This window comes from Rana temporaria, chromosome 10, assembly GCF_905171775.1.
Source record: "Rana temporaria chromosome 10, aRanTem1.1, whole genome shotgun sequence".
Lineage (NCBI taxonomy): Eukaryota > Metazoa > Chordata > Amphibia > Anura > Ranidae > Rana > Rana temporaria.
The window spans coordinates 53,087,410-53,100,755 of record NC_053498.1 but is presented as its reverse complement, the minus strand read 5'-3'; the positions used below and the strand labels follow the sequence as shown (position 1 = coordinate 53,100,755).

The following is a 13,346-nucleotide window of genomic DNA, read 5'->3' as shown; positions in this document are numbered from 1 at the left end:
CGGATTGTCCGCGCTGTCCCTGGTACGCAGACCTGGTGCGTGTGGTGGCAGACGTCCCCTGGCGTCTGCCCCTGAGAGAAGACCTTCTGTCGCAAGGCCCGATCTTTCACCCTGCTTTACAGTCGCTGGCTTTAACGGTGTGGCTGCTGAGAGCCAGGTGTTGAAGGACCGAAGTCTGTCTGGCTCGGTGATCTCTACCATGCTACGAGCACGGAAGTCCACTTCACGAAAGATTTACCATCGTACGTGGAAGACCTACATCTCTGTGTGAAGAGATGAAGTGGCACCCCGTACATACGTGATGTCCCGGATTCTGCTGTTTTTACAGCGTGGAGTAGTGGATCAGGCTCTCGCCTTAAGGACGGTTAAGAGTCAGATCTCGGCTCTAGCTGTCTACTTTCAGCGACCCTTGGCGGCGCTCTCCCTGGTGCGTACGTTTGTGCAGGGGGTCCGGCATGTGGCCCCTCCTGTGCGTCCTCTACTGCCTCCATGGGACTTGAATTTAGTTTATTTCGGTGCTTCAAGAAGCTCCGTTTGAGGAAATTCGGAAGATTCCTTTGTTGACTCTGTCCCAGAAGGTGTTTTTTCTGGTGGCAATTACTTCGGTCAGACGGGTATCTAAACTGGCGGCCTTGTCTTGCAAGGCTCCTTACTTAGTCATCCATGAGGATAAGGTGGTGCTGCGGCCGCAGCCATCATTCCTTCCAAAGGTTGTTTCGGCTTTTCACATTTAATGAGGACATCGTTTTGCCATCCTATGTCCTCGGCTGAAAAACCGGAAGGAGGCCACTTTGCATTCTTTGCACGTAGTTCGGGCCCTACGGGTGTACTTGTCTGCTACCGCTCAGTTTCGGAAGTCGGACTCGCTTTTCTTGTCGGTGACTGGTCCTAAGAAAGGTCTGGCGGTCTCGTCGTGCTCCAGGCCTATGCCCTAAAGGGGCGAGCGCCCCCCTTTTAGGTTACGGCGCATTCGACCAGGGTGATTGGTGCCTCTTAGGCTTTCCGCCATCAAGCGTCTGTCTTGCAGGTATGTAAGGCGGCGACCTGGTTGTCAATCCACACCTTCTTAAGGTTTTACAAGGTGGATGTAAGTGCATCTTCGGATTCCTCATTTGGTCGCAAGGTTTTACAGGCGGCAGTTTAAGGTTGAAGTTCCTCCGTTGAACTCTGGTTTTGTTTGGGGTGAAGCTTGGTTTGCTGTGTTTTTTTTTTTTCCACCCCTCGAAATTTTTTGACACTGCTTGGGGACGTCCCTAAGGTCAATGCTGCAGTGTCCGTCCATGAACGGAAGAGAAAATAGGATTTTTGTACTCACCGTAAAATCCATTTCTCTGAGTTCATGGACAGACACAGCACCCACCCCTCCTTTGTTTGTACTGCTTGTCTACGAACTGAGGCTGGATGTTCCAGAGAGTGGGATGTACCCGGGGGACACGCCCCCTGGGAGGTGATGTAATGAGAAGTGTTTTTAACACTTAAAGTGCTGTTTTTCTGCCTAGTCTCTCCTGAAAGGAAGGTATATAACTCGAAGGTCAATGTTGCTGTGTCCATCCATGAACTCGGAGAAATGGATTTTACGGTGAGTACAAAAATCCTATTTTTTCACTCCAGTTTTAGTAAATCAACCCCATCACGTCTTTTGTATATGGCTTTGGCTTTAACCCTTTTACTGCCAGGTCCGTGGCAAAGGCCATACAGACCTCGCTCTCCCTCTCGTATAAGCTTATGATCACTTCAATGACCATAAGCTTATCAGTCTGCTGAACAATTCTATAACTCTGATCAGCAGATTACAACCCGCTTCCCTGTCCCAAGCCTCTCCACCCCGTTGCTCCCTTCCACCTAAAACTACGCCCCCCTTCTCCTCCCGATCCAATCCCCCAAAAACACGCTACCCTCAATTGGCTGGCAACCCTCCTCTTCTGCTCCCGCCAGCTTCAGGTACTGCATGGTGCGTGGGTGGGGGGGGTTGGTTCTAGGTGTGTGTCCCCTGCCAGTCTCCTTCTCCCTGCACTGATCTCTGTGATCTTTCAGGCTGGGGGGGATAATATCGGTTCTGGTGAAGTTGTGGCTTGTGGGGGCTTGGTAAACATCATTCATTTGAGTAAAGTACTACAGAGAGAGACTCTCTTAAACCGCCCCCCCCCCTCCCCCAGGTCTGTTAAAAAGTATGTTTAATTAAATGTATAAATAAGACACAAACATAGTAACTCAGCCTCTCCATGCTGTTTTCTATGGGTCGGATGGATGGAAATGGACTGCCTGTCCAGTTCCATCAGATACCATTCGATCTGCTAGATGTTTGTTTTTAGCAGACTAGACTGGATCAGATTGCCGGCGTGTGTAAATAGACAGACACATGTCTATTTAAATCTGCCTCTCCATAGAGAACAATGGGTAGTCCGATTGAGCCGCCTGAAAAACAGACAGGCAGATCCAATAGTGTGCTTGTGTGAAAGGCTCCTAAGGCCTTGTTCACACAGCGTACCTTTTACAGGATGCACAGGTGTTCCGTGCATCTCTGTGCAGGCAGTCCCATTGATATCATTTGGGATGTAGCGACTGCACGAACAGAGCCATTGCTCCCAATTTTACATCCATGTAGGTCCTTATGCATGTCTCTGAGCTCACACTGTCTGCGTTTGGGGTGGTATACCCACATGGATGTCAGATTTGGAACAGCAGCTATGCCTGTGCTGCCTTTGCATTCCAATTGACATAAAAGAGACTGCCTGTACAGGGATGCATGGAACACCTGCACATTCCTGTGCGGGTAAACATGGCCCCCCCACTTTAGTATGCCACATGTGAATGATGCTTTAGTAGCAATTTAGAAGGAATGTTGTAAGTTATGTTGTGTTTATGTGCACTATTAATGATTTTGGTGTATTTTTAGCGAAAATATTGTTTTGATAAACATTTGTGCAAAATCATGCTTAATTAAAAAGCATTCAAAAAAGAATATGGCGCACTCATGATATGGCTGTATACATCTAGCAATAGGAAGGGGGTGGTTGGGCTGGGAAATCAGACTGTGCAATAAAACAAGTCGACTTAAATCAATATGTCCATGTGAGGAAGATGAGAATATGCTGTCTTTAACAACAAGTTGGAGACTCTGGAACATGGTAAAAGACAAAAAAACTGAACCCTCTAAATGCATTGAGTTAACCATTTTTAATAATGGAAGGAATGTTGTGCTAAAACTCTACATGAAGATAGATAGGAATACACATATACAAAAAGACATTTAGATAACCAGTGAAAACAACCAAATCTAAAATCCAATATATCAAATATCCTTCAGTGAAAAAATATATAAATTCTGACATGGTATAAAAAAGAAATCAAATCCAATAGCCAGATCTTAGAGAAAATATGAACCGTGAGTATTGAAGTAATATTCCTCCAGTATGAAAAGACTGGTGTGAGGATGTCAAGAAAAATCTTCTCTAAACGCATAGAAATGGGTACTTTTACTGCAACTGGTGGACCCGTATGCCAGCGACATTGGATCGTATGAGAATCGATATCCAAATTGGTATATGACCCAGATCGTAACCAGGACCCGCACTCTCCAATGGAAACTTCCAATTGACCTCGTAACTCTCGAACCACACGGTAGCCGCAGCGGTGGAAGGGAGCCAGGATCTCCAGTGGAAACCTCCAGATAAACCTTGTGACACCCCAACCGGACAGGAGGGGTGAAACGCTGGATGAAGTTGTCACGCTGGCTGTGAACCAAACATGTATGGTATGTATAGAAAAAAGGAGAGGGGGGGGGGGGCCTCCAATGGTGTAGTTCAAAAAACGAGTTGACGCCCCCCTCCTTTTTTTTTTTTTTTTTCCCCACATACCATACATGTTTGGGTCACAGCCAGCGTGACAACTTCATCCAGTGTTCGACCCCTCCAGTCTGGTTTGGGTGTCAGAGGTTCATCTGAAGGTTTCCACTGGAGATCCTGGGTCCCTTCCACCGCTGTGGCTACCATGTGGTTTGAGAGTTACGAGGTCAATTGGAAGTTCCCATTGGCGAGTTCGGATCCTGGTTACCATCTGGGTCATATACCGATTTGGATAGCTATGCTCATACGATCTGTTGCCGCTGGCAAACGGGTCCACCAGTTGCAGTAAGAGTACCCATTTCTATGTGTTGAGAGAATTTATTTCTGGACGTCCTCCCACCAGTCTTTTCATACTGGAGGAATATTACTTCAATGCTGTGGACTCACCGTTAATATTTTCTTTAAGACCTGACTATTGGATTGGATTTCTTTTTTATACCACGTCTGACTTTTTTTTTATATATTTTCTTTTTTAACTGAAGGATATTTGACACATTGGATTTTAGATTTGGTTGTTTTTACTGGTTATCTAATTGTGTTTTTTTGTATATGTGTATTGCTATCCACGTAGAGTTCGCGAATATTTGTCACATTCTAATGTAGCATATGCTTCGCATTCGGAGCATGCATGCCCCTTCCTCAGGCTTAAAGCCTCCTTTTCTTTTTTTTCTACTGATCATATGCTTTTAGAAAATATTTTGTTGGGGGGGGGGGGGTCTTTTTACAAACTTTGAAAGCTATGGAAGCAATGGAAAAATTGCAGAAAATGGTCTGGCCACCTGAGTGTACAAAATGGAGCACAGGGCTTGGCAGCGAAAGTGTTAAAGCCTAAAAAAATAAAAATGAAATGGCTTTGAGTGAACTAATTCTGCTTTGATGCATAGGGCATTCATGACTGAAGATTGTTTGTTTGTTTTGTAATATGTGATAAGAAGCTTCTACTCAAGTAATTAAGTCTTTAAAATGTTTTGAATTGCAGGAACTGGGAAACTGTTTGGCTAAATGCAAGAATAATGAGAACCTTCAGCAAATATTGACCAATGCCACTATAATGGTTGTTAGTGTGACCGCCTCCACCACACAGGGGTAATTCAATGTGACTTCACTTTTACATTGTTTGTATTTTCTGTTTGTTTTTATTTAAAACTTCTTGGAATCTGTGTCATATAGCCAGCAACTGACAGAAGAAGAATTGGAGCATATAGAAGAGGCATGCAACATGGCACTAGAGCTGAACCAGTCTAAACATAGAATTTATGAGTATGTAGAGTCTCGTATGTCCTTCATTGCTCCCAATCTATCTGTTATCGTTGGAGCCTCTACTGCTGCCAAAATTATGGGTAAGTTACAGGCCCAAATTGGACGTCTGTTGTTGAATGCTGCTAAAGTTCATGGGGATATTTAAATGTCTTTGAGTACTATGTTTTATATTTACCACTCAAAGATCGCACAATTATGAAATCTCAGTTTATTTTACTTTTTTCTATAATATCCCACTTTTTTTCTTTTTTTTTTTTAAATACCAATTTTTTCCTCTGTTTAGGCCGATATGTATTCTACATATTTTTGGTATTTTTTTTTTTTGGAATATTGAATGGTTTGCGCAAAAGTAGGGGATAGAATTATGGCTTTTTTTTCAGTAGTAATTGCGGCAATCAGTGATTTTTATATCGGTGTGGGTTTTTTTTGTTTTTTTATCAGGACTGTGATATTGTGGACACTTTTGACAAATTTTTGGGACCATTGACCATTTTACAGCGATTTGTTCTATTAAAATGCATGGATTACTGTAAAGATGTCTGGCAGGGAAGGGGTTGATACTAGGGGGCAATCAAGGGGTTAATTGTGTTCCTGCTGCATGTTCTAACTGAAGGGTGATAGGACTTAATAGGGGAAATGACAGATCGTTGTTCATTCAAAGTTTTGTATTGCTTCTTTATGTGAAATCCCTGGTATTCCTGCTGGTCTCCTTGCTTTCCTATTAAAAACTGACAACAGTAAGCAGGAGAGTACACCGTGGTCAGTTCTCAAACTGTGCTGAGAACACTGTGTACTCTCTCCTAATGATCAGACTGACATTGCCCCTGCTGCACAGCCATTCACTGGGATACCAGTGTGCTGCTGCTCCCCCCCCCCCCCCCCAAAGTTTACAATCCCTTTTAACCCACAAGCAGGCAAGCTTTACAGTTTTATGGCCCCTGAGATGTGTATTGGCAGATCGATAAGAGATGTCTGCCATGCAGATCAGGGTTGTGGATTTTTTAAACTGACAGGGAGGGGGAGAGAGGAAAAGGTCACTGTGCTTATGCCCTTCACATGACCACATGGCTGATATGAGCTGAGACATGAACAAAATGGCTGTTACACACACACACACACACACACACACACACACACACACACACACACACACACACACACCTACACACCTATTTGTGTGCCCCTGTGCACACAACCATTACACTTGGCATTGATCAGTATCAGGGATGGCTTCTATGTAAACCTTCAGTGATGAAGCACAAGAAGTCACGCAGATCTCATCTATGATTCTGGTGACCCCAAATTGGCCAAGAAAGGCTTGATTATTTACCATTCTTATGTTGGTGGAACTGCATGCCCTCTTCCAAATCATCCAGACCTTCTGTCAAAGGCTTCCATTTACCACCCTAATTTACGGTCACTGGCTTTAACTGCATGGCTCCTGAGGCCCATGTACTAAAGAAAAAGTGACCTCTCAGAATCGGTGATTCTCAAAAGGTAAAAATCATACCAGGAAGAAGTATTTCTATTTGTGTGAGCAGACAAAATTTCTCCGCTTCCATTCTCCTATGGGTCAGTTGTTTGCCAACCTTCAGTCAGGGGTGGATAAAAACTTGACTATTAGTTCCCTGAAAGGTTAGGAGTCAATCTTGGACCCTTTTCTCTAGACACCTTTTCTCTCACCACTTGGTGAAAGCCCTTTGTTCAAGGGGTTGCTCTGCTCGCATACTCTACCTCGTCACACACTAGGTCCTCCAAAAGTCACCCTTTTGAACCAATCTGGGAAATTTCTAAGACAGCTCTTGCCCGTAAAGTGAGGTGTGTTTTTTTTTTTTTGTTTTTTTTTTGGCAAGTACCTCCGCCTGACAGGTTTCAGAGGTTGCTGTCCTCTCCTGTAGATGGCCCCTTTTTGGCATTGCAGAAGGACAGAGTGGTTTTGTGTCCAAGTGTTTCATTTGCACCTAAAGTGGTGCATGGCTTCTACTTGGAGGAATGACAAAGTATCTCATTTAATGGCCTCTTATGGATTTTTCTGGTTGAGACCCTGAAATAAAACGAAGTATGCAATTGCAGAGAAATGGATACATTACCACAAGGGTCATTATCCCCAGAGGTGATGGGATCCCTGTCCACAGGGGTGATGGGATCCCTGTCCACAGGGGTGATGGGATCCCTGTCCACAGGGGTGATGGGATCCCTGTCCACAGGGGTGATGGGATCCCTGTCCACAGGGGTGATGGGATCCCTGTCCACAGGGGTGATGGGATCCCTGTCCACAGGGGTGATGGGATCCCTGTCCACAGGGGTGATGGGATCCCTGTCCACAGGGGTGATGGGATCCCTGTCCACAGGGGTGATGGGGGTTCCTGCCCCAGGTAAGATGGGGTCCCTAATAGGGTCCCCCCCTTGCAGTGTCCTCTGTCCCCCTTCACATCACATCCAGTGTCCTCTGCCCCCTCCCCCGCCCCCATTAACAATTTCCTGTGGCCCCAAAGCAGTGTTCTCTGTCCCCTACACCCCACAAACGCACACTGTAGGTAGATCACTCCAATAAAGACTTTTGTAAAAAGTTCTAGTTCTTCCATCTTTATGCCCTACTCCCCAGAACACCAAAGAGATTGCTAATTATTTATATGGAAGGCAAGGGTGTGTCCTATGAGCCCTTTGCCCAGGTTTCTATGAATACTTGGTCTGTGTCCTCGCCTGTAAATTCCATATATTGGGAGTACAGTAAATTCTAATTCATTTTTTATTTATTTTTTCCTATGAGCTTTATCTCGGTCTAGTTGCCCTAATGCAATAGTTTTCTGAACCCGTCTATTTTTATGAATGAATAACATTTGAAAGTTTTGATTTTTGCGCCATTCACACAGAACCATTTTGCTAGACGAATACCTATGCAATTTCTTTTTAATTGAGCACACCCCTTTTCTGTATACTTTATTATTATGAAAAACGTTATTTTAAAACAAATATTGCAGTTGAACACCTTTGGTCATCTTGTGAAGCCTGCAGATGGACCACTAGACCCGGCTGGCTGCACATTTTCTTCTATTATTTCTATGCTATAAATAGATTTTGCAATGTGTTCCCCTGCTGTTCAGTAAAAAGAAAACATTGGCTACTTTATTTTTTTTTATTTATTTTTTTTAGGTATAGCTGGTGGTCTTACAAATCTCTCAAAGATGCCTGCATGCAATGTCATGCTCCTGGGAGCTCAGAGGAAAACATTATCCGGTTTCTCCAGCACCTCTGTTTTACCTCATACCGGTTACATCTATCACAGTGAAATTGTTCAGTCTTTACCATCAGTAAGTACAGCTACTGTGCGCTTAATACCTAGCAAACCTCTGTCTTGTTTAATATAAATATATAATTTTCTCTCATTAAATTAGAATATCGTCAAAAAAAACTTGTATTTTATATAGATGCATTGCATACAGAGTGATATATATATATATATATATATATATATATATATATATATATATATATATATATATATATATATATATATATATATATATATATATATATATATATATATATTTTCAAGAATTGTTTTCTTTTTAATTTTTATTATGGCTTACGGCAAGGAAAAACACAAAATTTAGTACTGTATCTCAGAAAAATTTGAACATTACATAAGACCAATAAATACATTTTTAATACATAAATGTTGGCTTACTGAAAAGTATGCCCATGTATAGTATGAACTGAATACTTGGCCGGACTCCTTTTTGCATGAATTACTGCATCAATGTGGCGTGGCATGGAGGCAATCAGCATGTGGCACTGCTGAGGTGTTATGGAAGCCCAGGCTTATTTAATGGTGGCAGTTTGCTCTCCAATCAAGCACAGTGATACCATGATCATTAAACCAGATATTGGGTACTTTTGGCAGTGTGGGCAGGCTCTAAATCCTGATGGAAAATGAAATCTGCATCTCCATAAAGCTGGTCAGCAGAGGGAAGCATGAAGTGCTCTAGAATTTCCTGGTAGAGGGCTGCGCTGACTTTGGACTTTATAAAACAGTGAACCAACACAAGCAGATGACATGGCTCCCCAAATTATTAGACTGTGGAGTCTGTAGGAAGAGTGGAGAGGCACAGAATCCAAGTTGTGAGGTCCAGTGTGAAGTTTCAACATTCAGTGATGATTTGGGGAGCCATGTCATCTGCTGGTGTTGGTCTTCTGTGTTTTATCAAGTCTAAAGTCAGTGCACCCCTCTATCAGAAAATTCTAGAGCACTTCATGCTTCCCTCTGCTAAACGGCTTTATGGAGATGTTGATTTCATTTTCCACTAGGACTTTGGCACCTGCCCACACTGCCAAAAGTGCCAATACCTGGTTTAATGATCATGGGGTATCGCTGTGCTTGATTGGCCAGCAAACTCGCCTGTCCTAAGCCCCATAGAGAATCTATGGGGTATTGTCAAGCGGAAGATGAGACCCCAGACCCAACAATGCAGATGAGCTGAAAGCCACTATCAAAGAAACCTAGGCTTTCATTACACCTCAGCAGTGCCACAGGATGATTGCCTCCATGCCACGCCACATTGATGCAGCAATTCATGAAAAACGAGCCCCTACCAAGTATTGAGTGCATACTATTACTGTACATGGACTGACTTTTCAGTAAGCCAACCTTTATGTATTAAACATTATTTCTCTTATCGTCCATGGACGGACACGGCTCCTTAAATCTTGACAAGTGGGTTATGTTCCATGTTTACAGGAGAGGACTAGTTAGAAACATGTTGGATAATTAAATACATGTTACATCATGGGTCTTCAAACTATGGCCTTCCAGTTGTTCAGGAACTACAATTCCCATCATGCCTAGTCATGTCTGTGAATGTCAGAGTTTTACAATGCCTCATGGTTTGTGTAGTTCCGCAACAGCTGGATGGCCATAGTTTGAGGATCCCTGTGTTACATTAACAGAGTTGAACAGCCCCGCCCAGGGGGTGGTCCCTCCAGACATAACCCTCCTACCTGCAGTATGCAGCCTCAGTTTTGTTCTGCCTAGCAAAAGAGAAAGACGTATGGCTCCCTTTGGGCCCAGCGCCCTGAGGAGACCTTTTATTTACATTTTTGAAGAATCTTCTTTCAATTGTCGGCTGAGAGACATTTTGGATAATATAGATCCTTGTAGTCTACTCGGTCCGATCAGCGAGCGTGAGCACACCTTGCAAAAGAGGCTGGGTCTGCCACGACATACCCCATGACTCCTGGGGTGGCCGTTGAGCCTTCCGTTCCGAGGTCCACATATGACTGGGCTGTGGTGTTGTCTCACTCACAGTGGACCGGGCCAACAGCTACCTCCATTGCCGTTGTAGGTCTGTCAGGAATGCGTCAGCGAGTCCTTGCTTGGACGGGTAAGTACAGTCCCTCCCGCTTAGGTGGGTTGGTACGGCTGGGGTTCGGGGGTCCTCTTCTCCTCCCTTCCCTGCGTCTTTTTCCTCTGCTGCATTGCTAACATTGCCGCTATCGGGGGGGGGGGGGGGCGTTTTCCTGAGGGGACTGGTGTCTGGCCTGCGGTTTTTTTGTACTGGGGGTACTTTCCCTGTGAGGGTTTTTTCACTTTTAAAGCCCTAGAAGGCTTTCCCTGTTTAAATGTGGCATTTTTTGGGTGCTTTTCAATTGCATTGAAAACTCCCATTGGCGGCCATGTTGTCGTAGCCGCGCTATGGCGCAGCTTACATTGCGGTCGACCATTTTCCTGTGGCCGCGTATTGAACGCTCGGCCATCTTTGAGTAGTCCTGGCCCCTAGTGCTGAATCCTACGGCGCACACAGGTCTCTTCAGATGCCTCACGTTTTTTTCCTCTCCGCACGCTGTGTACTGAGGGCGGGCAGCAGCGCTAGGCAGTCTCCTCCTGTGGTGAGTCCCCTGGGTACCCCTGGTCAGCGCAGCAAGTGGGTGGGATACCCTGAATAAGGCCCTAGGAGCTTCCGTTTTTAGTCAGTATCTGGGCTCCTTCCCCCAACATGCTTGTGGTGGCAGCAGGTGTTGACACCTGGGATTCCCACAGACGTTTTACTGTTAGTCCTGGAGACTTTTTTGTGCCAGGGTGGGGGTGGACTGCGGATGGGCGGGGGTTAAGAGTGCCCCCTCCCCCCCCATTATCCCCTGGGGAATGCTCTGTCATGGAGCCATGGACCAGGTACCTGGGTTGGCGCTTGATAAGGCACTTGTGGGTGCGCTTCTCACTGCTGTAAGGGACTCCCTTAAGCTGGATAGTGCCGCTGGGCTTCCGCTGAGGGCTCTGTCTTTCTTGGTTCACACAAATCAGACCGCTCTGTGTAGGTTTTTTCCTTCTGTGCCCTTCTTTGATAATTTCTATGATGCAGAATGAGAAAATAACCAGAGGGCTTTTGTAGTCCCTCACCGCCTGGCGGTTCAGTGCCCCTTTGAGGAGAGCCCTTTTAAGAGGTGGGCTTCTTCTCTGGTTGTGGACCCTCCGGTTGTCATGTATAGGTGACCACTCTCCCTGTTGCGGGAGCCCCCGCATGTATGGATCTGACTGATGGAAGATCAGAAGTACTGACCCGTTCCATGTTTGCCATGCTGGGGTCTGCCTTGCGGCCTATTGTGGCCACTACTCTGGGGTCTCAGTCATTTACTGAGTCAGCATTTTGCACCAGACAGTGGAGGAGCACTGACTCCTCTCTCCCAAAGTTATTAGGCTAGCGGACCAGCTGGTCCAGGGCCTTGTATATGTCTGTGATGCTTCATTGAATGCTGCGCCCTTGTTATCCAGGGCTTCTGTTTTAATTTGATTTAAGGAGCTGTGTCCGTCCATGGACGTCGGAGAAAATGATTTTACGGTGAGTACCAAAAATCCTAATTATTTTAAATTGGTCTTCTATCTAATTTTCTGAGAAACTGAATATTGGGGTTTCACTAGCTGTAATAAGTAAAAGAAAAATACTTGAAATATATCACTGTGTGTAACTCATCTATATAAAATATGAGTTTCACTTTTTTTTTATAATATAAATAAATAAATATATATATATATATATATATATATATATATATATATATATATATATATATATATATATATATAAATATAGAGAGAGAGAGTTATTTATATCTAAATCTATATCTCCATCTGTGTCTACATATACAGTGCCTTGCGAAAGTTCTCGGCCCCCTTGAACTTTGCGACCTTTTGCCACATTTCAGGCTTCAAACTGTAATTTTTTTTGAAGAATCAACAAGTGGGACACAATCATGAAGTGGAACGAAATTTATTGGATATTTCAAACTTTTTTAACAAATAAAAAACTGAAAAATTGGGCGTGCAAAATTATTCAGTCCCCCTTAAGTTAATAACACCTTTTGCTGCGATTACAGCTGTAAGTCGCTTGGGGTATGTCTCTATCAGTTTTGCACATCGAGAGACTGACATTTTTGCCCATTCCTCCTTGCAAAACCGCTCAAGCTCAGTGAGGTTGGATGGATAGCGTTTGAGCAACAGTTTTCAGTTCTTTCCACAGATTCTCGATTGGATTCAGGTCTGGAATTTGACTTGGCCATTCTAACACCTGGATATGTTTATTTGTGAACCATTCCATTGTAGATTTTGCTTTATGTTTTGGATCACTGTCTTGTTGGAAGACAAATCTCCGTCCCAGTCTCAGGTCTTTTGTAGACTCCATCAGGTTTTCTTCCAGAAGTCCTGTATTTGGCTCCATCCATCTTCCCATCAATTTTAACCATCTTCCCTGTCCCTGCTGAAGAAAAGCAGGCCCAAACCATGATGCTGCCACCACCATGTTTGACAGTGGGAATGGTGCGTTCAGGGTGAGGAGCTGTGTTGCTTTTACGCCAAACATAACGTTTTGCATTGTTGCCAAAAAGTTTGATTTTGGTTTCATCTGACCAGAGCACCTTCTTCCACATGTTTGGTGTGTCTCCCAGGTGGCTTGTGGCAAACTTTAAACAACACTTTTTATGGATATCTTTAAGAAATGGCTTTCTTCTTGCCACACTTCCATAAAGGCCAGATTTGTGCAGTATACGACTGATTGTTGTCCTATGGACAGAGTCTCCCACCTCAGCTGTAGATCTCTGCAGTTCATCCAGAGTGTTCATGGGCCTCTTGGCTGCATCTCTGATCAGTATTCTTGTATGAGCTGAAAGTTTAGAGGGACGGCCAGGTCTTCGTAGATTTGCAGTGGTCTGATACTCCTTCCATTTCACTATTATCGCTTGCACAGTGCTCCT

General features: G+C 44.2%; 1 protein-coding gene across 1 annotated transcript in view; it reads left to right on the top strand.

The window, feature by feature from the left end:
• Positions 1-13,346, top strand: part of PRPF31 (pre-mRNA processing factor 31) — a 140,107-nt gene that overhangs the window by 67,126 nt on the left and 59,635 nt on the right. The window contains exons 6-8 of the mRNA XM_040327618.1: positions 4,825-4,931; positions 5,016-5,185; positions 8,259-8,416. Coding sequence (XP_040183552.1) covers positions 4,825-4,931; positions 5,016-5,185; positions 8,259-8,416 — 435 coding nt within the window. The remainder of the gene's footprint in view (positions 1-4,824; positions 4,932-5,015; positions 5,186-8,258; positions 8,417-13,346) is intronic.